Source organism: Lithohypha guttulata, assembly GCF_036872675.1.
Source record: "Lithohypha guttulata strain CCFEE 5908 chromosome Unknown scaffold_3, whole genome shotgun sequence".
NCBI classification, from domain to species: Eukaryota; Fungi; Ascomycota; class Eurotiomycetes; order Chaetothyriales; family Trichomeriaceae; genus Lithohypha; species Lithohypha guttulata.
Genome location: NW_027042752.1, coordinates 2544772 through 2571793, shown reverse-complemented (window position 1 = coordinate 2571793; position 27022 = coordinate 2544772). Strand labels below are relative to the sequence as shown.

The following is a 27022-nucleotide window of genomic DNA, read 5'->3' as shown; positions in this document are numbered from 1 at the left end:
AGAGGATCCGCAGCATACAAACGTTAGGTACCACATCAAGCCACATCCGTTTTGCTATCGTGCCGAGAAGCCACCATTGAGCCATTTCAATGCGTGCTCAACGTGGAACCCAAACCTCAAGCCACAAGTTGGAAATCCCGTTCCTTGGCTCCCGCTCCTCGAGCTTATTTGCACTCATGCTGAACTGCCTGCCGTCAAGGGATAGATGTTTCTCACTCGCAAACACAATATGCGATTGCGACTTGCAATAACTTCAGATGCATAGCGAACAAGTTGGCTGCTTGTGTACAATCTTTCAGTTTACTGTATTGCTCATCGTGCAGGCACAGAAATTTTCGTGAGTCTCTTGGTGGAGTCATATTGTGTTTTACCACTGCTGACCAACCACCGATCGACGTCAATTTGGCATCCTGGTCGACTTCCACTTCCAAACGCCTCAACACGGAAATGGGGCGCGCTTGCTATCATGTCACCCTGCAAGGCATGTGAGACGTAAATTAATGCACCACACGAGGTAACTGAGTCACGTAACATTGCAGTGTGGTCAACTGACGTTGTGCCCATCAATCAGAACTGTGCACGTCCCTACACACACATTTGCTGCATCCAACTCTAGTGTCATGGCCACTCAGTCATTGGCCAGTCTATTAAAAGGCACAAGATGGCCACAACCTGAATACTGGAATTAATGTTCCCAGCTTCGCCTCGATCAAGCTCGATCAAGCTCGCGAATCTCTCATCTTGCTGCTACAGACTTGCACTCATAATGCACCGACGGCCAGCACAACTTATAGCAATCTCGTGCCATGATGCGTCCTTTGAGGTATCTTCGGAGCAGGCATCGTTACACTTTCCTGGTCGAACTTTAAAAGAATTTCCTAACACAACACTTGTGGACTAGAACTTTATGTACCTGTACTGTGATGCAATACTACCTCAACGGTCGGTCCGTTCACTCCTTTCTTTCCTCGCTATATGCATGTGCTGAACCACAAGTTTGACGCTTCCTCATAAGCAACCCACCATTTATCTGAGACACTCCTTGTTCCCTGCTTCGGCACAACGCCGCTGCAGCTGTGGCTTCCTTATCGTGTCTCCGATTGACTAAGATGTTGACTGACCAGGATCTCTCCCACCGACTCTCGCGGATCCCAGGAAGGTCCATACGCCAAATATGCCACTAATGTGGAAAAACCTGTGTTAATGCCTCTCCTCTTTGGTCATCCCTGACGGAACTTTTGTGCTCCTAAAGTGGCCCTGCTCTCGTGCTCCTGCTGAGGTCAGACGTGCATGGAGCTGTGGTAAATCTTCTATTCTTGGCTATAGGCTGGTGAAGGGGTTCGGCAATGTACTGCTCCAACATGTGGTCGAGCTCGCTTACTATCTTTCTTTCCCCTCTAACCCCCAACAACTCGAATGCGTTTGATTTTGGTCTGGTGTTTTGATCTTGTATCCTTCTTCTTCTTTTGCGGGGGTATGTTCACTTGCTCAGATATTGTCACCAGTCATTCGTTTTGATTCATGGTGTCAACATGTCGTCCCTTCTTTTTACGATCGTTGTTGCGGTTTTGGTTTGCGGGACATATGGATTCAACTATGACCCAGCATGGACGAAATATAATCTAAACACTAATCAGGATGCTCAACATCCTCTGGAATATTCCGGGGAATGGACTGGTCACGAGTTTACGCCGTCGCCCAAGAACTGGCGCTTTCCCTTCTATACCTTGTTTCTTGATCGCTTTGTCAATGGTGACCCGGCCAACGACAACATCAATGGTACCCTCTTCGAGCATGACCTCACCTCCAACCAGATGCGTAATGGCGGCGATTTGCAAGGCCTCATCGACTCACTTGACTACTTACATGGCATGGGTATCAAGGTACGTATCAGTCTTCAATGTGCCAAGACACAATTGCTGATACCTCACAGGGAATATACATTGCCGGCTCACCGTTCCTCAATCAGCCATGGACCTACGATTCATACTCACCACTCGACCTCACTATCCTTGATTGGCACTTTGGCGACATAGCAAAATGGAGAGAAGCTGTGAACGCCATCCACGACAGAGGCATGTATGTCGTCCTCGACAACACTTTCGCAACGCTAGGCGATCTACTAGGCTTTGAAGGATATCTCAACGAAACAGCTCCCTTCACCCTGGACGAGCACAAGGTGGAATGGAAGAATGCTAGGAGATATTACGACTTCGAAGTGAAAGAGGAGTATAACCAGTCTTGCGAATATCCTCGATTTTGGCTCGAGACCGGTTATCCTGTAGGCACTGACGTTACAGACCAGATGAAAGGCTGTTTCGCCGGCGAGTTTGATCAGTATGGTGATACCGAGGCTTTTGGTGTCTACCCGGACTGGCGACGACAGCTCACCAAGTTCGCGTCCGTCCAAGATCGTTTACGTGAATGGCATGAGCCAGTGAGACTGAAGCTCGAGAACTTCTATTGCATGATGATCGGCCAACTTGACATCGATGGCTATCGATATGACAAGGCAATGCAGGCTACAGTGGACGCGATGGGTCATATGAATACAGCAATGCGTCAATGTGCCCGAAAGTATGGAAAAGACAACTTCTTCTTGCCAGGTGAAATTACAGGTGGTAATGTCGCAGGCGCAATCTACATCGGCAGAGGACGACAGCCGGACATGCTACCAGAGAATCTAACACTAGCAGCCTCCTTGACCAACACATCCGACAGCAAGTACTTTATTCAGGAAGCTGGTATTGAAGGTCTTGATGCCGGTGCCTTCCACTACACAACTTATCGCACGATGACTCGATTCCTGGGTATGGATGGCAACCTTGAGGCAGGATACGACAGTCCGAAGAACTGGGTTGATCAGTGGAACAATTTCATCATTACCAACGATATGGTTAATGCCAACACAGGTCAATGGGATCCGAGGCACATGTTTGGTGTTACTAACCAGGATGTTTTCAGATGGGGTGCGATCAAAATGGGTGTCCAAAGACAGCTTTTGGGGCATTTCGTAACCACGATGCTTCTCCCTGGTATTCCACTTTTGCTATGGGGCGAGGAACAAGCTTTCTATGTCCTCGATAATACTGCGACCAACTACATCTTCGGCCGACAGCCTATGTCGTCCGCATTAGCATGGATGCAACACGGTTGTTACAGCTATGCAGATCCTTCAACTCAGTACTATGAAATGCCAGTCGAGGCTGCAGCTCACGGTTGCGAAGACGAAGTTCAGATGCATGATCACCGAGACCCTACCCATCCGATTCGTAATATTCTTCGACACATGTACCATCTTCGCGACAATTATCCAGTGCTAAACGACGGCATGTTTCTGCAACAGCTTTCAAACCAGACAAGCTACGTAACTTTACCCGGTTCGTCAGGGACACCTACTGAATTTGGCCTATGGTCTGTACTTCGGTCACAGTTTCCCGGGGTACAAGACTTATCACAAGAGGGGGGTCAGGGTGATCTCAGTATCTGGCTAATCTACTCGAACCTCAATGAAACCACGAAGTTCACCTTCGATTGCAAGAACAACGATACAGAGATGAATATCACAGCACTGATTGCTCCCTTTGCAGGTGGCACTACTGTCAAGAATTTGTTCTACCCGTTCGATGAAGTCACACTGGAAGATTCGGCACGTACCTTGGGTATCAATGGCTCTACCAGTCCCAACGGCTGTGTCGCGAGCCTCGATATGCCGCCTTATGGCTTTAAAGCCTATGTGCCAGCCGAGAACTGGGTGGGGTTGAAGCCTATGATGACCAAGTTCAGTCCTGGACACGATACAAGAATTAACTCAACTGTCGCCTTTGGCGGGTCAGAAGACGTCGATGTCGAATTACAATTTTCAGCCGAGATGGATTGCGACAGTGTTACAAACAGCATTACCTTCAACTCGACCACGGAATCTGGCAGGACTCCATCCATCGACACTAACAGTGTGGAGTGCAGCACTATTACAGCAAATCTCAACTTGACATATGTCGGCTACATCCCGTCAATGTGGTCCTGGAAGGCAAAATTGACAGGCGTCGAACACGGTGTTCACGCTCTCACAGTGTCCTCTCCAGCGGCAGCCAGTGGCGGCGTGGGCACGAACGCTACTGACAAGCTGCTCTTCCGTATCGGTCAAATGAACAATCCTGTCATTTTCCCTCTACATGCCAACTATTCGAACAGCCTGGTCACCAAGAACAATGGTCAGCTAACGGTTCATCACCACGCAGCTGGTGCAAGCCTGTGGCGATACTCGACCAATTGGGGCACCACTTACAGCGATTGGACACCCTACAGAGGCGGCAACACTACTATCGAGAGGCAGCCTTGGACTGGTACAAAATTGCAAAAGTGGGAAGGCGATCACGTTCGAGTCGAATACTACAGTCCTCTAGTCGGCCAGAGTGACATCGTGCAGCAAGGCAGTGTTGACACAAAGATCAAGCAAAGACGATTTCCACATTTGTTCTGGAACGGACCCTACAATCAATACGGTTACGACGCTGGCCTCGAAAACAAGATGGTTCAGACCGATGACAGCACATGGGAACATCATTTCATGACAGAATGGTTGCAAAAGGGAGTGCTAGCACAGATCAACGTCTGGGGCATCAATCCTGACGGCAAACCTGATCAATCCTTTGTTTTCGGTGATATCGACCAGGACTCTATACTCGACCGATTGCCTCCGTCCTCTCTCTCCTCAGTCGCGTTGAACATCACTCAAGCTCCTCCTAGGCCAAACTTGGGCTGGAAAATCATCCTCAATGACGGCATGTTGAAGTTCAGACTTATACCTTCAGGTAGTATGTGGCCTCAACTTGCGCTGTTCATTCTTCTCTGGATCATGCCGATCCTTTTCGCTGGAGTCGCTGTGTGGCTGTACATGCAATCCTTCTACGGCATCAAATTCAACCAGATCGGTATTGTCGAGAAATCATCGATAATCCCTATGTCTGTCAAGAACATATTTGGGGCAGGCTACAAAAATCTCAATGATGACACCGAAGCACCGCAAAGTCCTGGATCGCACAATCAGAATTTCCTTACTGCTTTCCGAAAAAGGAAGAGTACTTTTTTGCAGACTACTGGCAACCTGGTGTCCACGGACAAACGTAGAATGGTGCTTATCGCTACAATGGAATACGACATCGAAGATTGGGGCACCAAGGTGAAGATTGGTGGTCTAGGTGTCATGGCACAATTGATGGGCAAGAACTTGGCGCATCAAGATCTTATCTGGGTTGTGCCTTGTATTGGCGACATAGACTATCCAGTCGACACTCCAGCAGATCCTATGAATGTCGTGATCATGGGGCAGATATACGAGATCAAGGTTCAGTACCATCAACTGCGCAACATTACTTATGTGCTCCTGGACGCTCCAGTCTTCAGACAACAGACAAAAGCTGAACCATATCCTCCTCGAATGGACGACCTCGATAGTGCTATCTACTATTCGGCTTGGAATCAGTGTATCGCACACGCCATGAACCGGTTTCCAATCGACCTCTACCACATCAACGACTACCACGGGTCTATTGCTCCTCTCTATCTCCTTCCTAGGACCATTCCTGCCTGTTTGTCCCTTCACAATGCCGAGTTCCAAGGCCTTTGGCCTGTCCGCAACAAAAAAGAACTGGAGGAGGTCTGCTCAGTTTTCAACTTACCAGTTCCGGTCACTCAGAGATACGTCCAATTCGGTGAAGTCTTCAACCTCTTGCATTCTGGCGCATCCATTCTCCGAGAACAACAAGACGGATTCGGTGCTGTGGGTGTTTCCAAAAAATATGGTGTTCGAGCATGGAAGCGTTATCCTATTTTCTGGGGCTTAAAGAAAGTCGGTCAATTGCCCAATCCAGATCCCTCCGACACGGGCGCCTGGGACAAGAAGCTGCCAAAAGAATCGGACATCACAGTCGATTCCGAATTCGAGGCGTCAAGAGGAGAACTTCGACGCCAAGCACAGGAATGGGCTGGTCTTGAGCAAAATCCTAATGCTGAGCTTTTCGTGTTCGTCGGACGATGGTCTATGCAAAAGGGTGTCGATTTGATCGCTGATGTGTTCCCGAGTGTCCTTGAAGCGAATCCCAATGTTCAGCTCATTACGATTGGACCAGTCATTGATCTTTATGGTAAGTTCGCAGCTGCTAAGCTCGACAAGATGATGAAAGTGTATCCTGGACGAGTCTTCTCCAAGCCAGTCTTCACTGCACTCCCACCCTTCATCTTTTCCGGAGCAGAATTCGCATTGATTCCTTCTCGAGACGAGCCTTTCGGTCTCGTCGCAGTCGAGTTTGGCAGAAAAGGTGCTCTTGGTGTCGGTGCGAGAGTTGGAGGTCTGGGTCAAATGCCTGGTTGGTGGTATACCGTCGAGTCAGCGACCACATCGCACTTGACACATCAATTCCGAATTGCTATTCAAGAAGCCCTTGCCTCGAAGACGGACGTTCGAGCACTGATGAGAGCAAGATCGGCCAAGCAGAGATTTCCAGTCGCTCAATGGGTCGAAGATCTTGAGATTCTGCAGGGAACCGCCATCAAGATTCACGACAAGGTCGAAGCCGCCCGTCGACATCATTCTGCTGATGGCCAATTTGGGCTCGGACTTGGACTTCCATCTAAACCAGCGTCCGGTGCACAAACCCCATCTGGTGCCCTTACTCCGGGCATGATCAGAAACAAGAGTGCTTTCAGCTTACACGCTCTAAACGAGCGATTAAGCATGGTCAAAGCCAAGGAAGATCAGAACAAGATAAGGAAGAGAAGCACAGGTGGCGGTGGCTCAGGTCTGAAACGACAAGTCTCTCTTGGTTCGAGGCGCGGTCCAGGCCACGTACAAGCTGGTGATCAGCCAAAAACAGTCCAAGCCACTCAGGTTGCTCCCTCACTGCCACCGATCATCGATACAGAGCTGGAAGAATCGCCCTTCCAGATCGGAACTGCGCACTCAACACCAGAAGATGATGACTACCTGGATTACGACGAGAATGAGCAGGAAGACTCAGCAAGTATTTTCAATGACCCGGGAGACTTGGATCGTCCTCTGCCTGGTCAAGTCGGTACTATGCCGCGACAATCGCCTTCAATGACACCCGGCCTTCTTCGTGTACCGTCAGGAAGGCAACAGGACCTGATCTCGCCTCGACTGCCGTCACTAAATGCAGGTCTTGACACACCCGGCTCCGGGGCTATCACTCCACCCACACCAGCATGGGCAACAGATACAGATCGCCACCACTCTCAAGCACCATCGATGCTCAGTGTCAACTCTGTTGTTGGTGATAAGAAGGACTACAACCTGCAGAAAGTTGATCCCTTCTTCACTGACAGCACTGGCGAGTTCTATCGCGAGTTCGAGCATCGGCTGGAAGGCCTCAGTGGCGCCAACTCTGACAAGACATGTATTGAAGAGTTCCTCGTCAAATCTGAAAAGAAATGGTTCGGCTCTTTCCGCGATGCAAAGCTCGGTCGGCTCCAGTATGCTCACAGCTCTCGAAGCAGTTTCGATGTCTCGACAGCAGGACACATCTCCGAGGCAAATCAAGCTGCTGGCATGCTGAGCAACAACGATGGGCACGCCACTGACTCGGATATGGCAAACTACGATGAGCTGAAAGACGAATTTCTGCTGGGTAAGGATTATACTCCGCCAACTGGTTTGTTGAAGTTCATGCAACTGCGAGTCATGGACTGGCCAGTGTACAGCTTCTTCCTAGCCTTTGGTCAAATCATCGCAGCCAACTCGTACCAGATTACGCTTCTTACAGGTGAAGTCGGCCAGCCAGCAGCCAAGCTGTATGTCATAGCTTCGATCTATCTGGTGACGAGTGTGGTATGGTGGATCTTGTTCAGAACCTTCCAGAGCAGGCTTTCGCTCAGTCTGCCTTTCCTTTTCTATGGTATGGCATTCCTGTTCATTGCTATGGCACATTTCTCACCAAGTGTCAACGGCCGAGGATGGGTTCAAAACCTGGGTACGGCATGGTATGCCTGTGCTTCGAGCTCCGGTTCAATCTTCTTCGGCCTCAACTTTGGCGACGAAGGTGGGTCGCAGACGAAGACATGGGTTGTCAGAGCTTGTATCATTCAAGGAACACAGCAAATCTATGTGGTTGTACTGTGGGCCTGGGGATCTTACCTTTCAAAGAGGAATATGCAAGGTCTTCTTGCTAGCGAACCTGTCAGCAGCTCGTGGAAGATCACAGCTATTTGCTTACCTATTGCTTGTATGTTGTGGGCGTGTGGAGGAATCATCTGGTATGGGTTGCCTAGCTACTACCGTCAGCAACCGGGTAACATTCCAAGCTTCTACACTGGCATTACCAGGCGAAAGATTATCCTCTGGTTCTTTGTTACTGTGGTGGTTCAGAACTTCTTCCTTAGCGCACCATATGGACGCAACTGGGCATTCCTCTTTTCAAGCCAGGCTGCACCTACCTGGGCGATTGTGGTCCTTGTTCTAGTCTTCTTCATTGGCATATGGTCTGGTATGCTGGGTGTCTTTATGTATCTGAGTAAGAGCCACTCTTGGATCCTGCCGCTCTTCGCCATCGGTCTCGGTGCTCCTAGATGGGCACAAATCTGGTGGGGAACATCAAACATCGGTATGTGGCTGCCGTGGGCTCCTGGCGGAACTGCCATGTCCTCTGCTCTTCTATCGAGATCTCTCTGGTTGTGGCTTGGCACCCTTGATGCAATTCAGGGAGTTGGCTTGGGCATGATCCTGCTGGTGACATTGACAAGAGTGCATGTCGCGTTCACACTAGTCGCAGCGCAGGTACTTGGTTCCATTGCAACGATGATTGCTCGAGCAAGCGCGCCGAACAGGATCGGGCCTGGCCCAATCTCGCCAGATGTGAGCAAAGGTGTGGGTGAGATATGGCAGGCGTGGTTCTGGATCGGGTTGGTCTGCAATTTAGGTGTCTGCGTTGGTTTCTTCGTGTTCTTCAGGAAAGAACAGTTGAGCAAGCCATGATCACGTTTTCTAGCGTTTATTTTGTTCTGGGCGGTTTAGCACAAACGGCAAACAATATCGGCGTCGTGGTACATGAAAGAATAACACGAACAGGGTTCGGATACTTATAGAATAGGTAATGGCGTTGAAACAAAAGTCGATCACTCGAAAACTGTAGGATCAATTTCTACTTGTCCATAGCTAGTTTACTCATAACAAAGGCGAATGAAGTCTCAATTGAAGCACGAGAAAGTGGAGGGGACGTTGAGCATGCGCGTTTCGTGTCGCGTAAATTTGGAGAACACGATACTCGAGTAGTACCTTCCCCAAAAGGTTCATGAACCTCAAACTCGGCCTTTTCGTTCTTCGACTCGCCAGATGCGTTACTGACAACTACCAAGTTACTGCAGAGTGGCAGCTTGGAATTTTTTGGGCTCGTTCTGATTTTGAACATAGCATCCGATGGCTTTAACAAATTCTAAGTGCTGTTTCACACATTTAAGACGTATTGCTCAAGGTTATTGTCGGTAAGGCTGAACGAAGGTCGTGAGGTGACACAACATGAACCATGACACAAGCTGCAGTCTCCCTGCTCGACTTCACATAGAGCAATCAGCTGGCCTGGTTCTCTGCAGCTAAAGGGTGGTAACAGGGGTTCTTTCTGCGCATCGTTCATCGTTGCTAGCTCAAATCTGCACCATGCAGGTGGCCCCCAGAGAGATCACCCAATGACGTCCAGAAGTTGCAATTGTACTCGATCAGGCTGAATACTCAATAGTGATTCCCAAGATCCTTGTTCGGTTCTCATGCCATGCGCTTATGTGTATCTCGTTTTGCGAACGATATGATGGAGCTCTCCATCTTTTGCTCTTCGAGCGCACCCGAGACCTGCGAGCCGCAACTTAACGCTCTCGCTATACAAAATGCACTTCATCGAGAAATTCCGGGAACTACGACTTGATATCGTCGGTATTGTCGCTATTCTAGGAGAAGGCAGTACATCGCGCAATGCACAAGCTTCAGCCTTATCATGGCACCACATCCTACCTCGAATTTATCCTGCGCCGCAATCGCTACTTAAGCACCATCAGGACAAGCTGCTACCAGTCGAACCTGGTATCGTCGTTGGTGCCATGTCTGGCAGAATTAGGACTGAGCTGAATTTCTTCACTCGCCTATTGCATCCTGATGATCTACCAGATTACTCCGTGCAGATGTTGAAAGTGGACAGGAAATCAAATACAAAAGAGACAGCCACAAAGAACATGGAGTCGTCCAAGAGTAGAAGAACACCTGCAATGGCAGTAAAGAGGTTGGGGCATTTAGCAGGACTCTCGATCCTTGGGTTTTGCATGTCCATAACAATACTAGTCCTCGCCCTCTGGCAGAACGATGGTGCGGCTTTGGTGGCCGACGTTCTCCTATCTCTGTGCTCGAGCTTCGTGGGACTTGCTTCATGGTGCAAATTAGACGTGACAGAGGAGAAACCCCACGAGGACCGGAAGGGTATCGTACCGCTAGGCGATGTGGTAATATTCTACCCTACCACTGGTGCATTCCGTGTCATTCGCTGCACGGACGAGGTATCTAGATTTTATTTCCGGATCGAGAAGTGTACACACTATCTCGGCGATAACATATACAGAGCAATCGCCCTGTTCTCGTCCGCCATGCTCATGGCGGGCTTGATCTCACTCAGTAACGCACAGCTGGTCTTGCAAGCAGCCTTTGCCGCTTCATATATACTCCTCAATGCACTATATTGGGCCTCTTCTGCTCTTAACCCTAGCACGCATGTCTGGCAGCACGACTTCGATGTCAAGGAACTGGGCTTCACAAGGAGAATGATTAAAGATCAAAATGGAAAGATAGTGCCACAGACTTCAGAACTGTCCCCTGCCAGCACTCGAGGTAGATTGACGGCACTGAAACAGGGCTTTGTGTTTCTTAGGTGTACACGTGCGGAAGAAGAAGATGATGACGACGACGGCGAAACTACCATCATGAATCGTTCTTCCCAGCTGTATTTCAACGGTAACTGGAAACCAGATACACAACTTCTGCGTGTGCCAACGGCGGCAGTTGTTGCCCAGCCAGGTAGGCATATATCACTTGCGCCTACGAAACCAGAAGCATTAGGCTGGAATTTCGCTGTCAACATGAACGACATTCTACTTGAGACAATGTCTGCAGCCGTAGTGGGCGCCACTGAAGTGGTTCGGCATGTCGGTATTGACCCTGAACGAGGAGGAAACACAGCTATGCCTGCCACGAAGAAACCAAACACGGGCATGACTTCAGCATTGTGGACAGTCATAGCATTGACTGGAGGCAGTCACTGGGCTCGCAGCACGAATATAGCCCCCAATAATGCAGTCTGGTAGGCTCTTTTCTGCTAAGAGCGACCGTGAGCTGACCACTTAGGGACCAATGGCTTCTCGAAGCACAAAGACAGGCCTCAGCAAGATGGAGCAAAAGTCAAGGACGCTACGTCCCGCCCTGTATCCAGTGGGTTAGTAAAGCCGGCAAAGAATGGATCCAGATCCCAGAATGGGATTATCAAGGTCGACTAGGGGCACTGTTTAGAAAGAATGTCGAGGCACAAAGAGCCGCATGGACAACGATCACGCCAGCCGAGCATGCAAAGCAAGTAACGGCTAGATTACGATGGAATTTGCGTTGTGTTATTTCGCTGCGTATCCTTTGTAACAGGTGGAAGAAGAGGAGGCAGGTTCGCGCGTCCACCTTGAATTTCGATGCTAGTGCTAGCACGATCTCTGGAGCGAACACAGTAACTTGATTGTTTACAATCCATTCAAATCCATTCTGTGTGTTTTACTTTGTATATAGCTAAGGACGACTTGATGATGGCAGCAGAAATTCAATTGTGCAACAGTCGGTTCTCCAATCAGAAATGTTGGAGGCTTCAAATGAGTAGTGCGGAAATGGTATTGTGAACCAACTTCTGGTCATCCAACTCTTTTGACCTACTATAATTAACACTTCTCATGACATTCAGTAGTTGGGTATTGCGCTTAGACGCTCATCGAAACTGAAGCTTGCCATGACGAGCACCGAACACCGACAACACGATCAAGCACCGAGATGCGACGTGAATGGACCATATGCAAACACTGTATTCCTGCAGTATACCGCTGCGACACCGCTAGGATTATCACATGCTGCCAGAAAAAAACCGGGCATGATGATCTCCTGGGGTAAAGATGAAGTCAGTGAAAAGATACTTCTCAGGTTGCTTGTGCTACTCGAGAACAGAGGTTGGTGTGGCAGTGGCTGGAAACCATGGTGACGGAAACTAACTGAAGCAAGCAAAAGTCGTGCCCACTTGGCTGCCCCAGCCAAGGAAGGATGGGGTCATTTCCTTCCTGCTTCAGGATTTCGAGTTGAGCCATGTCAAGGCAAGTGCAAAGGTTGGCATGCATAGTGGTGGATAGTGTGGCAGGTGCAGCTTGACTTGATGCTGGTGTTCCAAGCAATTTCCGACGCCCAGTTCTGAGACTTGCAGTTGCAACGACTCTGACTCTGACTCTGACTCTGCCATATTTCGTCTCGTCCCTTCTTGTCGATGCTCTTGTCCCGCATCATCAGTGGCCTCCGCTAATCACCTGCTTATTCGATCTTTAGTATTCTATCATTCACTTTGAAGAGAGCGTAGACTCGGCTTACACCCTCACTAATATCGACGATCTTTAAGGCGCAGGGGCCGCAGCAAGGTTATTTCCCTGTTCTCAAGCTCGTGACGACCGCGTGTTATTTCTGGTTGCTAGTGCATGCGCACCGTCAATCGCTGAGCACTGATCTTCTGCCACGAGTATCGAACTGTTGTACCTGCGACATAGCCGTATCACAATACCAGCCGCTTCGAGTACCTCGCGATCCTACCACTGAATACCTGGCCGAAACACATCCACCAGCCATCACTCTCGAACACTTGTCGTATGCACAACCAGAATCATCGTTGAGGAGCCAGAGTCAACATGGGGTCGACACAGTTTGGCAACTTCCAAAACTTTTGCCGCGATTCGACACTACCTATATGTAACGTAAGCTGCTATTTCGCCCATAGCACATTTAACCACGCATACTAATAAACTGAAGATACTCATTCCGCGAGGTGAAGCGAATCAACCGCCTGGCCAAGCCTATCTCGGCATCGACGCTTGTGTCTTACAAGGCATCGGCCTTGGTGGAAACAGGAACCTAGCCAACCTCGGGGCCATTCTCGTCGATGGTCTTGCAATCCTCACAACGTTGTTCCTGCTATGGAGATCAGAACGGAAAAGAGCAGCGGTCGGAAGAAGAGAGATGCAGCTATTCCTGCTTGGCTTCTTGATAATATCAATCTGCGACATCTTCACGGTTGGTGGCTTCCCACTCAACGACAACGTCCGCCGTGGTTTCACTGCGGCACATCTAGCAGCGATTGCTGCGACATTCTGGATTCTGATGTGCAACGGTCTGGTGGGCTACCAGTTGATCGATGACGGGACGCCACTCTCAATCCTGCTAGTCCTGGGAAGCGCAGCCGCAGTCTTTGTCGGTACAGGATATGTCGCTCTGGACACAGGATTCAATTTTACAGGCTACTTTGCAGACGAATCATACGGTCCCACGCACAGGAACATCGCCCTGTATGTGCTGTATCAGCTTCTACCCCTGATATGCATCTTCATCTTTTTTATACTTGAGGCTATCCTCGTGCTGCGAGTGCTTCAAGAAAAACGACCGATGATTTGGTTATTCGGAGCAGGACTACTGTTTGGCATAGGACAGGTCTTCCAGTATGTCATTTCGATACATATCTGCAGGCCACTGGATGGGAAAATTGACGGAAACTTCTTCCAAGCACTGTTCAACCTGTTATCGGTAGTCATGATCTGGATATTCTGGTCGTCGATCACCGAAGACGACTGGCCAGTGGCTTAGAGATGCGGTATGAAAAAAAGGTCGTTCGAAAGAACAGAAGAGGGAAGGCCAACGACGCTACGAACCATTTCAGCGAGGCGTTTGTGGTAAATCCTGGTAAGGACTCACGCCTAATGTATATCCAGGTCTAATGGAGTCGATCTCCACAATTGTCGAAACTGTTCATAGAAAATTGTACCAGCTGGCGCAATCCTAGCAATGTACATGCAACTAATGTAGTACAAATTAGATGAGATCAAATCTTGTATCACATATGAAATCCAGAGGCTGATACTTCCTGTATCCACTGGTAGAAAGACGCGTGTCTGATTAGACTTGCACTGTTCCCTTGACAAACACTAACCTGCATGCTTTGTCTGTCGTACAGATATGGGCTATTCTTCATTTCCAAGTCGAGCATATACTGTACGATCCCTTCACTTGCAGTGGTTGATGCCTCGATTACCGGGCATCAAAGATGCCCCGAAATGACCTGCATTAGTGGTGCCTGGGCTGCATTGATCGACAGCCGGAGACAAGCCGAGAGTTAGTGACCAGGGACCTGCATACCAATAAGATCGCTCTCTCAGCATGCAATATCTACCATTTCCACCTTCACTCGAGGTAATCATTCAACGATCATTTGGCACACTCTTTCTTGACTTTCTGCTTAGCGTGTTCTCACCGAACTGTCACAAATCCTATGCTCGACCCTTACAATAGGAAGAGCGCCACTCTTCGTTGCCACATGTACCACCGATCGACGTCATAATGGCAAGTGCAATCGATAGGACCAGCTTGCGCAAACAGACACGAAGGAAGCGTACCTCGTACCGTGAGCCAGACAGTGACCCTGAGGGCGAGTCTGACTTTGAGGCACCACCTCCGCGACGATCACTCCCCGTTCGAGCTGTGCGAGCCTTTCGAGATGCCTACCACGCCGCAGAAGATGATAGCGAATCCTCGAGTTCAAATGAGGAACTTCCACTACCTACACGATCGAGTGCCCGGTCACGACTGCCGAAGCGCCAGACTCGGAGTACTGCTGCAGCAAGTGCGAAGCGGAAGGCACTGAGCCAATCGACTGCTCCTCTTCGCAACACCAGTTTTCAGAACTTCAAGAGACAGAAGACTTCACATCCCGTACCACTCAAAAAACTTATCATACCAGTCGTCAATGTACCACGGCATGGTCGCATACCCGAATGGCAAAACCTGCCCTACTATGTGCTAGTGAAGGTTATGCAATATGCTGCTTATCCTCTATACATTGGTGCTTCAAGAGATACTGGCTCTGCTCGATGGTTACTCAGTACAAGTCAACTATGCACATCTTTTCACGATGCCTGTATAGGCGCTTTAATGTACAACCCACCTATATTTCCTGCCCACCGTGCGAACTGGCTTGTCGATCTACTCAAAGCAAGCGCTCGAGATTACGATGTTAGCGCCGAGCGCACCTCTGCCATAAGCAGGAAGAAGTTGTCATTGGATTACAGACCAAAAGTGAAGAGTTTGGACATTGAGGCTAAACAGATTCTGGTTAAGAAAGCTGGCATAGATCTTGAAGAGCTGCTGAGATACACTCCCTTGCTGAAGAAATTGCGCATCTACCACAATTACGATGCATGGTCGAAGAGATATACTTGGGCTTTGCCTTCACATGCTCGGTCTGCTGGTCGATGGTCATACGGTAACCTCTTTCAAGTCCTCGATCAGAACAAGATCGTCCTCGACACCTTTGAATGGAACGGCAGATTCCTGTTGGAGGATCCACTTCTATCTACCTTGCACGATGTGTCTCTGCACTCCAAGTCCTTGAGTCGCCTCCGTTCGCTGACTATGCGCAACCTCAGCCTACCAGATATCGCTGTCCTGAACGAGACGATTGCAAGAGACAACATTCCGCCGGGTCAAGATGGTCAGGATGTTGACAATAAACCCGCGCGCTTGATCAGCTGGAGAAGAAAAGTAATTGCAGCATTGCAAGCATCTTCCGAGCTGAGAGAGGTCGCGTTTCATGATTCCAACATTATCGATGATGAGACCCTGAAAGAATTCCCTTCTGGTCTGCAAAAGCTGGAGGTATGCGATTGTGCTTGGATTAAGAGTGAAGGTTTACAAGATTATCTTCGAACCAAAGGCATCAGCCTGACCACTCTTGTACTTCAAGGAAACCAGTCAATGAGCTTGTCCTTCATGAGCAATCTACAGACAACAGCACCACGTCTTCAAGTGCTCGAGGTCGATTTGACCTATCATGATCCTACCAGCTATAAGGACACCGAACCCCTATTCGACGAGTTGATGTCTGCTGGTCGACCTTCATGGCCTTCAACATTGCAATCAATCACCATTGGTCCTTTGCGGAACCTTACAGCCGAAGACGCAGAGAACTTTTATCAGTCTCTCGTCGACGCTGCCGTTAACCTGCCTTATCTTCGAGTACTCCAGCTGAGGACAATCCTTAATGTCTCGTGGCGAGATCGAGCTAGCCTTCGACAGAAGTGGGCTGGCCTGTTCGACAAAACCTTCCATGTCAATTCCAACCACGATGTTTCTCCACCCTCAGCTTCCAGTTCAGATTCTGAGAGGTCAAGTCGTAAGAGCAGTCGACTCACCTCAGCGCCACTCAAGCCGAAGCAGTTCAGTATCGCAAGATACCAAGGCAGATGCCACACCCTACTGTTCGAGCTCAGCGATCAGCGGCCGGCCCAAGACCAATACACCGAAGGTGACTTCCTTGATATTGAGCCGGAAGAAGACGAAGATGGGGAGTGGAATGGCAAAGATATTGCGCTGCCAGCATATTCAGCTCGACGATATGCTTGGTAGTGATGAGCCGCAAGCGAGATGTGAGATTAACGAAGATGTATGGAGATATAACACTTGGCTAGGATATGTATCAAATTTGCTGATGTACGATCAGGTGTAAATGGCTAGGATGGCAGGCGTTCTTTTGCAGGCCCGGATCATGGGATGGACAGCAGCATAGGTGCAATTGGCGCAAAGGCTTCACAACATCAGGAAAAGCCGCCTTTGGCAGATCACGAAACGACAAAGTTGCTGTCTGAAAAGGTCGATTAGGATGTTTCAGGTGAATACATATCATGCAGCAAAACTGTATATAAATAATACTAGCTTCTTGAAAAGACAATCAATAGCTTTTGAATCATGACATTCGTTCCGCTGTAGCTCGAGACGTATTCAGACTGTGCCATACTCAGGACGTGTTTCTTGTACCTCATGTCCTTCACAGCTCCTATTTAACAAGCTGGACCTCTCAACCACAAAGCACCTGGAAATGTACTGTAGAATCATGGCGCACCGCTACCGTCTACCTGGATCGTACGTCGTATCCCATTGAGACGAATAATGATACGGTCCAGGCGGCGACGTGATTTTACTATACCCATGTCGGCCACTGATACCAAGACCATAATCACCTTGAGCCTGGTGATATGAAGGCTGAAACGGGGACCAGAACGGCTGGCTGGGAGGAGATGGGGTAACTTGCTGAGAGAAATCAGAATGGGATCCTGGTGTACTGTAGATGATCTCGTCGGGTTCGATTACTTCGCGTGTTGTGATGGATGAAGTCAGGCTTTTTGATCTGTATTGTTGGTGTTGATCCTGGTCAAGTTTCGTCAGTGGTGTGATATCTGAAAAGAGCTGATCACTAGACGAAATCGATGTGCGCAGTTTATGCCGAGCTTTTGTCCTGGGAGATTCGTTCTCGGTCTTGAGGGTCTGCAGCATCCAGTCGAGTTTACTCTGGGGTGTTTTCTCGAGACGTTTGAGGTTGCAGAGGAGGAAGAGCCAGTAGTTTGTTATTCCAACGAGGACGGTCAGAGTCATTACGGCGCAGACGATGAGACACGTCATGGATACTTGAGCGGCACGGACTTGCACGTCGATCGTGCGGACAGTCTTTGGTTTCTCCTTGTCAGTGACGTTGTAGTAGATCGTGCCGGCTGTGTCTTTGACGACTTGGTAGGCTTGGTAGAAGGTCACGAGCTCGCGGCCTGTGATTGGGGTTAGAGGAGCGTTGGCGGCGGATTCTCTGCGCATTCTGCCGGCGTAGAATTGGGTGTAGGCTGCTGCTACGCGGTCGAGAGAGCTGATGTCGGGACTTGCTCCCCATGTGTCTAGGTCGTGGCCGGTGCGCAAATCAAGGTCTCTTTTTAGTTCACACGTTGCGCTAGTGTAGGATGCTGCTTGGATTGGTCCTTTGCTCCATTCGCAGCTCGTAAGTCCGTCGTCGAAGCTGGAATTTCGAGGCACGCCTTGTAAGTGAATTGCGACAGTACGCATTCGCATGAAGCTGGTGACGTTTATGTTGTCCCGGAGTTCGTACTTTGGGATTTCGAGACCATGTGCGAACAAAAGTACGTCTTTGACTGTGTCTTTGGTCTCAGACCAAGTGATCCCGTCGTTAGTATAGTAAGCATAGTCAGAGTCTTCGGTTTTCCAGTCCCGCCAGTTGTTGTATATCAGAGGCCACTGTCCCCACACACCATCTGTACAGTCACTTGTGACGATCCTCGTGTCAGGAACAGGTACTGACTCATTGTATACACACTCCATATGCCAGCTGCTGTTCCATTGCTCATTGTTGTATTGCCAGTTACTGACAGGGTTCGGCCAGAACTCGGCCAGTTTGTGTTGAGGAAAATTGGCCTTTTCAAGAGCTTTGAAAGTCTCGCTAATGTCGAGAATGTCGTATAGTAGACTAAAGGTATCTCGCATAGCAAGACTTCCTTCGACTTGTCGCGGCACAATAGTCAACACACTCCGAGTAGAGAATCGAGCGAGCCATCCTGATGCTAAAGTGCAAAGTGTCAACACCAGCACGAAGACGCACTGAAACAACAGACTGCGATATCGACTCGTCAAGATCTCATGTCGTAACAGCCAGATAACATCGATAGCCTCTCCGATGGTGTTCAGGCTGAGAAGGGCATGTGCTGGGATGTCTTTTTGCCTTGCGACTTTTCGTGCCGCAAGTAGCCAGAAGTGACGCACCAGCACAAAGACGCTGGCAGCGCACAAGAAAGCGATAATGACATTGAGCGCGGCTTGCACGTCTTGAAGCTTCCACTCTGGCGGTAGGGTGATCCAGGGTGTGTATGCCATCGTACGAAAAACGTGATTGTTATGTTCCTAGAAGTAATCAGTAATTCCTACGAGTACGGCATAGCTGCGAATATCCAGAAGATACATGACTGGGAATTAGAGAAGGTGCTCGTCGTCAAGGATAAGAAGTAAAGCTGTGCTTATCCTTCGAATGAGCGAATATAGTTGATCGGGCTGAATCGACCATTTCCGACCCGCTGCGATACCAACCAGCGAGCTGGAAAGAGCATCTGGATCATCGTGGCAGGCAAGACCAACGCTTTCGAGCTTAGTATCACGCTACATGCGATGAAGATATTCTATCATTTGATGTGAAAGCGAGGAGCTGGAAGAAACGCCCAATTAACAGGAAGGGAAAACGCCCTAAATATGCAGGCTCGCTTGTAAAAAGTCTTGGCCAAGAAGCTTGCAGTATCGACCCCACGACCAGCTGTTGGTAGTGAGTACAAGGCATCTACAAGCTCTCTTGGACGGGCATGTCTGTTTTGAACGGAAAAGCTTGCCGAACATAACCATCAAACTCGCGTGAAGGACAGGTACGAAACTTGAATAGTAGGCTAGAATTTGTCGGGGCCGTTGGGTAATTGGTCGACCAATCATAGAATCGCAGATTGTCAAGCAGCCGCAATGTCCTCATGAGCAACACAAAGTAGATTCACTCGTGAACGAAGTAATTCGATTTTGTACAGCTCTATAAACCCCCTCACCGCCGCTGAGAAAAACTGCTCGGAGTTTGCTGTAATATGTGTTTACACTTTCAGACCAATATCTGCAGCCCATGGACTGTGGAATTGTTAGCGAAGGCAAGACAATTTTTGGGCACCGAATACTTACAGAACGAACAGATCACCAACAGAAGAGACAGAAGCCCTCTGCTCGAGCAAGGACTTGGCAGCCTAGTAAGTGTTAGCAGAAATTGGCCGAGAGGCAGACTTTGTCGCTTACCGATTTGACTTGATCTGGAGTAACCTTTGCAATTTTCTGACCCAGCTCGTCGATTTGATATGGCTGGCTGTTCAAGATGAGACCCATTCCGGTTGCCTCGATACCGGCTTCCGTTTGCTGACCTTCGGAAAGAGCTCGGAATCTGGCTAGTGCAGTCGCTTTGGCGATGTCCTCGTCAGTTACATTTCCAGAAGCAACAGACTTTAAAGTGTCGACAACAGCTTTTGATGCCTTGGCGATATGCGATGAAGTACCGGTTATAGTCACAGTAAGCAGACCTGCATCTGAATAGGCATGATTTCTCGTTGTAACGTGCGCGAAAGGAATGTCGGCAGTGGCTTTCGACAACATAGAGAAACCAGAAGACCATTTAATGGAGCTTTGTCCACCAAGTAAGGTGGCCAGAACCTGGATCTCAGGCTTGAAGGATTGACCTGAGGTGAAGGAGCTGGAACCTGGGAAAGCGAGGATCATAACGTTGCCAGAAGCGTGCGCAATTCGTTCTTCACCACCGTAGTATTTGGTTGGCTCTTCGTTGAGCTTGTAGACGTCACTACCACTTTTTGTATCCTGGAAGAATTCCTTGACCCATTTGGCGAATTCTTGGTGATCAGCACCATTGGCGACCACAGCAATATTTTTTCGTGAATACGCGACATCGGCAAAGTCAGCGATTGCTTGGGCGTCGAGATATTTCTTGAAGGGTGAAGAGGAAGTGGCATTCGTCGGTGTCCCTAGTCCATGGTGGAAAGCGACTCCGTGTACACTGTTGATTGCCAGGTTCGCAGGCGATCCCAAAAGACCTTTTTGATCTAGCTTCATGACATGCTCGACCTCTTCGGACAGCTCGTGAGCAGTGAAGCGTGTTTTAGAGATGACCTCTCCCATCAGTTCGGTAAAATAAGGGAGATCCTCCTTCATAAATCTAGCACGTAGCACAAGCAATTCTCGAGTATGGTTGGCAGACAGTTCACCGCCTAAGAGTTCGGATTCTCGTGTTATCCTAAGAGCAGATCGCTTGTATGTTGACTGTCCCACCCGTTAGTCACATCCTTTCCTATCTTTTATTTCTCTTCGCGAACCTTGAAAGCGAACTTTTCCAGAGCGTCGGAGAAGGCAGGAGAGGGCTGGTATCTCGAGCCAGCCTTTGCGACTACAGCCAGAGTTGTTGTGGCTGCAGGAAGATCTCTGCTGGCATATTTGACTCCCGCAGCATCTCCCGTCTCGTAGGTGAAGCTTCCTGAGGCTGGTGCTGCGAAACCTCTTTTCTGTACTAGCTGTTTAATAGGCTGAGCGGCTCGAAAAGCTCGCGGAGCCACGGCCGAGGGCGATACCATGGCGTGTATATGTGGTTGAAGTCGTATGATCGAGTCTTTGATCGTGAAAACAGCTCCAAGTGCAGCTGCTCTGAAGTTCCGTTCTGGCAGCTGCGTCGACAGACGCTAATTCCAGATAGTGCTAGTTGCGCCAAGATCCTGCGTGCCTGGTTCTCCTGACTCTACTCCGGCAGTCTACACAACCTCGAACGCTATTCTGTCTGCCTCTTAACCAATGACTGTCACTCATTTCCACGATTCAATGCAAGTATTTCTGAAAACACCATGACTACGTCGCCGGTGAGATTTGCCTTTTCTCTCGTGCTCTTTATCTTCTGACGATAGCACAGAATTTCAAGCATCTTTGTTGCGAACTGGTGGAGGACTACTATGGCGATTTTTATCGCACAATTTTCGAATGTCTAGCGTCGGCAAGGTTCACTGCACCACAAGTCGCCCAGAAATGTCATCTACCTCTTCGTCAGGCCAGAGCAGGCCTGGCAGGTCTCGTACAATTACGCATGGTTTATCATCATACTCCACGTGATGCTGCCACTGTCTATTCGGCAAATTTGACCAATGCTTACGATATCATTCGAACTGGGCGTTTGGCACAGGAGGCTGCAAGAACCCATGGCGATCTAGCAGCTACTATAGTTGCTACTGCATGTGAATTGGGCTTTTCAACGATCAATGAACTTCGAGATCGTGTTCTGCTTGGAATGGATTCGGACGAAGATTCGAAGGACGCTTCGACGGTCGACAAGCTTATCAGCAAATTGCTTGATGACCATTTTCTGGCTCATCTCAGGAAAGCGCACTTTGGTGAAGTACACGACGTCAGACGTGAGATCGAACTCAAATTGCTGTCTCCTGCCGCAATCGCAAAACTCACTGGCACGAAAGCCAAGCAGGAACACCAGGAAAATATCAACCGTAACTACGACAGTGTCGTGACCACATCTACCTCCGAGCACGGCTATACTAATGGCCATTACCTGCAATCCCATCGTCAGCAGAATGGAAACGGCATGGAAGGAGTCATCATGAATGGCCATCACACCACGGCGAGCATTTTGATACAACCCAACTTCTACAAGATCGTTGAAATTGCACAGATTGAGGTAGTGGGTGACCAGGCTCGCAAGACGTTTGGCAAGCGTGGTGCAACCATACTAAAGTGTGCAATCCGCCAGGCAGCAGTTCCCGACATTTGGTCAAAACCTCCACCTTCTGAAATGCCCTCACACCAAATTAATACCTACAAACTCCTGGAAGAGGTCAATGACGAGCAACAGCGAGAAGGGGGCAGATATATGTCTCATACTAATGGCACGTTGATCAACGGAAACGGCAACCATCATAATTCTGAAAGTGCTCCTGAAGTCTCAGTGGACGATCTAGAAAACGAACTGATGCTGCTAACAGAATCAATATTCCACTCTTGGCTTGAGGACGTCGGCCGCTCAACATATCAGATTCATAAAGGACCTCTTGATCTTTGGACACGCACAGAAGAAATACTCCGTATTCTTGACAGCCGTCTCGACCCACCAGCGCCTCGAATACTACGCATATTAATCGACAAAGGGAAACTTGAGGAAAGAACACTTCAGGAAATTGGTCTATTAGGCGCGAAAGAACTGCGGCAGAGTCTGTCGATGTTGAAACAGATGGGCTATCTAGAGCTTCAAGAGGTTCCTCGAAACCCGGCAAGGCAGCCGAACCAGACAGTGTTCCTGTGGTCTTACGAACAGGCGCGTGTTGCGACATTGACGCTCGAACACATATACACAGCTATAGTCAGATTACTACAGCTACTGAAGCTGGAGAGAAAGAAGTTAGCTGGCACCCTGACAAAGATTGAACGGGAAGACGTAAAAGGCAAAGAGGAGGAGATGCTGGCGCCAGGAGAATTTATCGTCTTGAGCAGGTTCAGACGTGTAGAGAGCTGGGTTTGGGGCGAGATTCAAAGGCTGGATTTCAGCGTGGCTATACTAAGAGACATATGAATTTCATGATAAGGCTACCTAAAGACTGATTGCAGAGTGTTCGGCGTCACAGAGTTCAGCCTCTGATGTTGAGCGCTCCGCCCAATCCCAACAGCTGTGGTCGAGCAAGTCGGCGAACAGGTTGCCGCATCTATTCGCATGGTCATCTGCTAGGGTAGCAGAATTTACAGCTGAAAGGGCAAACTGAGGTTCTGGATCGCTTGCAATCAACGAGGCGAATAGTAATAGAAGCTGCCGTCGTATTTACTGCTTTCCCTATGTCGTCGAACAGATAGGAACTTCACTTAAGGCATCTTCAGTAAGGCATCATTTTCTTGGCTGCGCTTCGGGATGCCGCAGCTCAGTTTCCCAGACGTTCAGTTGCTCCGTAGTAGTGACTCTGCTGCAGTTGATCAAGCTCTCTTTCACTCTCCTCCCACTATACGCGCAGCGCTTCACTGACAATCCGAAACACAAAGTCAAGATGGCGTTCGCATGGAAAGCTGCTGGCATCACGTATGTATAAGAGGACTTCAACTTAAAAACTGGAAGCTAACAGGCTGATGGTTACAACAAATACCTTTCTATTGCGAGCAGAGTCGTCCGACGATCGTTAAAAGAGGGACCAAGACTACAAGCTGAGAGAAGAGGTGAAATGGACCTCCGGTTTGCTAAGTGGTCGGTTAGTACACAAGTGACTTCGAAGCAGGAAAGCAGGTGCTGATACGTAATAGAATGGCAAGCAGGGCGAGAACAAGAACTTAGGCGAGGCGAACGCAAGCGCGATGGCAGAGCATGCTGAGAAATAGGTTCCAAGAAGTCGGAGAAAGAAGCATGGCTGAGAACAAAACCTCCTTGCGAGCACTGTAAACTTGTATAGGTACAGCTTTGAAGCTGGAAATCACAACCAATCAGGAGTCCTTCGGAGAACCACCTTTTTCAGCCCGCATGCAACTTCAAGCTTAACATTTTGCGCTGCAGTCAAACATTTGTTACACAACACGAACAATATACGCACCACGCGGTGGCAGGCTAATACTGTAAAATGTGTTAATTGCCGATGCAGCAAGTCGTGCTGACTACTCTTCGTTGAGATGCGGAGAAAATCTAGAGTCGCTTAATGTTAGAAGAACAAAACAATGATTACTCACGATATCACCGCTCAGTTCCACTCAGCGACGCGCCGTAAGCCAGGAGTCCACAGCTCTTCGAAGCTGCTAATTCCTTGAAGATGTCACTGCTGGCACTTTGGTCAAAGATGATCACTTTTCCTTATTTGAGGCCGTTGGGGCTCTCGAGGTCAGCTAAGCATCAGCCTCGATCGATAGCAAGACTGATGTTTGACCAGATTGGAGATCCCAAGATGGATAGTGGGTGTCTCGAGCCAGGAGAGTCCCTTGATCAGGAGTTTGATATGACAAAAGATATTCTTCCCGAAGAACTAATCTGGCTTATGGATGAATTGCTAAATCGAGAGGTCTGTCTAAACTCGCCTCGACATCCTCCCAGCTTACCTGATATAGGTGGCATGGCTGATGGGCTATCCATTATCTCAGACACTCTTCACCTCCGTTCATATCGACCGCTTACTCTGGCCAGATCCGAAGGTACTCGATGACTGCACGTTCGTTCGTGGGCGTCCAGCTGAGACACTGACTCTCTGCCACACTGCTCTTCGAGCCTACTGTTTGTTACTAATCAAGTCGTGTGACCTTGTGCTTAGTACAGTTACATCGCAGCATTACTATGAGGCAAGCTTGGGAGTCCCGCGTCGTGTTGTGTCGAGCTAATCTGTGATAGGAAGAGGACTTTACAACACAACTCTTCAACAGAGAATTACTTCACAAGTTTGCTGGGGAGAGTATCTCGCAGATTGCCTTCGAAGCATTAATCGCTGTGGGCGAGTCTCAGATCAACCCACAACTTAAAGATGCTATATCTGCTCGCCTCGGGTTTCGACACGAGGTCTTGGGTATGTTGATGAAACATACAAACAGTGAGGCACCACCAAGTTCTCACACCACGACGATGCATCAGTCTCTTGACGCACAACAGAAGAGTCAACCTCTTAGCAAACCTGTCTCCGAAGCTTTCAGCACTAAACTACAACGGCGCCTTGCGAGCACGGTACCTCCACGTCCTATGGTGACTGTGTCTATGGACCAAGCGTGGAACTTCTGGCATCAAATGCTTGACGATTGCAGCAATATCTTCAGCGTTCGACAAGCGACTCACAGCCAAGACCTATATATTGCTTACCAGATCTTCGCATATAGCTCACCACAGCCTTCAACATATCCTCGTGCTTTGCTGCAAATGTTCTTGACTAACGAGAATCTTGTTGGCTCTCGAATTGAGCCTTCATATTTTCTCGAGGAAGACATACGATCGTTGACTTTGCCAGCGTCACAGCTTCTTAGAGTTGCCAATGGCACATACGGGAGGTTCTGTCATGGCAATCAGAGAGTTGCGGATGCAATGCAAGAGTTCATTGATAGATTCGAGCACAACTTTGTCAACCTATACCGGGCGTTGTGCCTGAACAGCTGTCGCATGCGAAGAACCTTCTGTCACGCACTACTCGAATGGGACAACTTGCAGGCTCAGGTCGAAGAACTAGATGCCATCATACAAGAGGCGGTACACGAACAACGTACGCCATACCTGCCAGGCTCACCACCTACCTTCTCATTCAGTCTGAGTAGCTGGATTTATCACCACAAACTGAACATTCTTCAGCTCACAATTCAGATGGGCTTCGAGCTAGCAATCTATGCTCCCCACGAACTTGCAGGCATGTACTGGTATCTGTCGAGTATATGCGACATCCATCTTAGCCATCTCGAGCGCATTAGCCACTTCGTCACTGCTAAGGATACTGAGGTCAAGCGATCAAAGATGACGCCGGCAGTCAAAGAGAAAGCCATCAAAGAATGTAAGGATGCGCTAGACAGGCTATACAAGCAATATGCTTGGATCAAGGCCACGCAGTTGCTCGCAGGTACTATGCATGGTATCTTTGTCGTTCTGCAGCGTTATGGTGTCTTCGTCAATCAACAACCACTATACTCCTCAGACATGATGCGGTACGAGATCCGCATGAAGCCTTTCTTGGGCCTCTCGATTCCAGAACCTCTCTCGCATGACGACTCTGAAAGAGAAGTACAGATGCAGAACATCGATACTGAGGAAATCCTTGATCAGGTCACAGGTTTTAGCGCCGATGCAAAGAAGGCTTGGGAGGAGGTATCCAAGACGACATGGAACATGTTCCCGATCACGAACGATGTTAACCATGCTTCTGTACTGACCGAAAGACGGACGGCTGATTTGAAAGATTGTCTCAAAGCGGCAATAGCTGCTAGCCTTTGTGTATTGTCACTTAAGAAAGCTCTGAAAAATGATGCATGGAAGGAGAAGGCACAAAAGGAAGCAAGACTGCCTGCGCCAGGTGTCAAAGGTCGATGGCATCGATGGTGGATACTGCCTGCTTTACCTCCTGTCTGATGAGTTATTATCAACGAGCTTAGCAGATGGCCACCCACTCCAGCCGCAGCTGAATATGGTGAAGTCTGAGCTGGCTCGAAGCCAAGTGAACGTGCTCAATCGTACATTTCTCGCTAGGCCTAATGTCCTTCAAAGACACTCGCAAGCACAGTATACCATGCTATTCATCATTACAAGGGTGGTCGAGCTTGCATCAAACTACCAGCCGTAACCTTTCAGTCTAGGACTGGCCA

At 48.9% G+C, this 27022-nt stretch overlaps 8 protein-coding genes across 8 annotated transcripts; 6 read left to right on the top strand and 2 right to left on the bottom strand.

The window, feature by feature from the left end:
* Positions 1–1532: 1532 nt before the first annotated feature.
* ags1 (Cell wall alpha-1,3-glucan synthase ags1) lies at positions 1533–8989 on the top strand (the record flags this gene model as incomplete). The annotated part of the gene is made up of 2 exons (XM_064899067.1): positions 1533–1883; positions 1934–8989. 2 exons carry the CDS (start codon positions 1533–1535, stop codon positions 8987–8989), a joined length of 7407 nt encoding a protein of 2468 aa, XP_064755024.1.
* A 902-nt stretch (positions 8990–9891) lies between these two features.
* On the top strand, positions 9892–11352 carry LTR64_004721 (uncharacterized protein; the record flags this gene model as incomplete). The annotated part of the gene is made up of 2 exons (XM_064899066.1): positions 9892–11065; positions 11099–11352. 2 exons carry the CDS (start codon positions 9892–9894, stop codon positions 11350–11352), a joined length of 1428 nt encoding a protein of 475 aa, XP_064755023.1.
* A 1614-nt stretch (positions 11353–12966) lies between these two features.
* Positions 12967–13915, top strand: LTR64_004720 (uncharacterized protein; the record flags this gene model as incomplete). The annotated part of the gene is made up of 2 exons (XM_064899065.1): positions 12967–13032; positions 13088–13915. 2 exons carry the CDS (start codon positions 12967–12969, stop codon positions 13913–13915), a joined length of 894 nt encoding a protein of 297 aa, XP_064755022.1.
* Positions 13916–14665: 750 nt separating this feature from the next.
* Positions 14666–16729, top strand: LTR64_004719 (uncharacterized protein; the record flags this gene model as incomplete). Its single annotated transcript, XM_064899064.1, has 1 exon — positions 14666–16729. The coding sequence occupies one exon, from the start codon at positions 14666–14668 to the stop codon at positions 16727–16729; it is 2064 nt and encodes a 687-aa protein (XP_064755021.1).
* Positions 16730–17224: 495 nt separating this feature from the next.
* LTR64_004718 (uncharacterized protein) lies at positions 17225–19030 on the bottom strand (the record flags this gene model as incomplete). Its single annotated transcript, XM_064899063.1, has 1 exon — positions 17225–19030. The coding sequence occupies one exon, from the start codon at positions 19028–19030 to the stop codon at positions 17225–17227; it is 1806 nt and encodes a 601-aa protein (XP_064755020.1).
* A 749-nt stretch (positions 19031–19779) lies between these two features.
* Positions 19780–21312, bottom strand: QCR2 (ubiquinol-cytochrome c reductase core subunit 1; the record flags this gene model as incomplete). The annotated part of the gene is made up of 4 exons (XM_064899062.1): positions 19780–19813; positions 19865–19926; positions 19976–21004; positions 21058–21312. 4 exons carry the CDS (start codon positions 21310–21312, stop codon positions 19780–19782), a joined length of 1380 nt encoding a protein of 459 aa, XP_064755019.1.
* Positions 21313–21576: 264 nt separating this feature from the next.
* Positions 21577–23303, top strand: RPC82 (RNA polymerase III subunit C82; the record flags this gene model as incomplete). Its single annotated transcript, XM_064899061.1, has 2 exons — positions 21577–21591; positions 21642–23303. 2 exons carry the CDS (start codon positions 21577–21579, stop codon positions 23301–23303), a joined length of 1677 nt encoding a protein of 558 aa, XP_064755018.1.
* Positions 23304–24421: 1118 nt separating this feature from the next.
* On the top strand, positions 24422–26789 carry MAK10 (N-alpha-acetyltransferase, non-catalitic subunit; the record flags this gene model as incomplete). The annotated part of the gene is made up of 4 exons (XM_064899060.1): positions 24422–24467; positions 24514–24581; positions 24631–24759; positions 25083–26789. 4 exons carry the CDS (start codon positions 24422–24424, stop codon positions 26787–26789), a joined length of 1950 nt encoding a protein of 649 aa, XP_064755017.1.
* Positions 26790–27022: the final 233 nt, after the last annotated feature.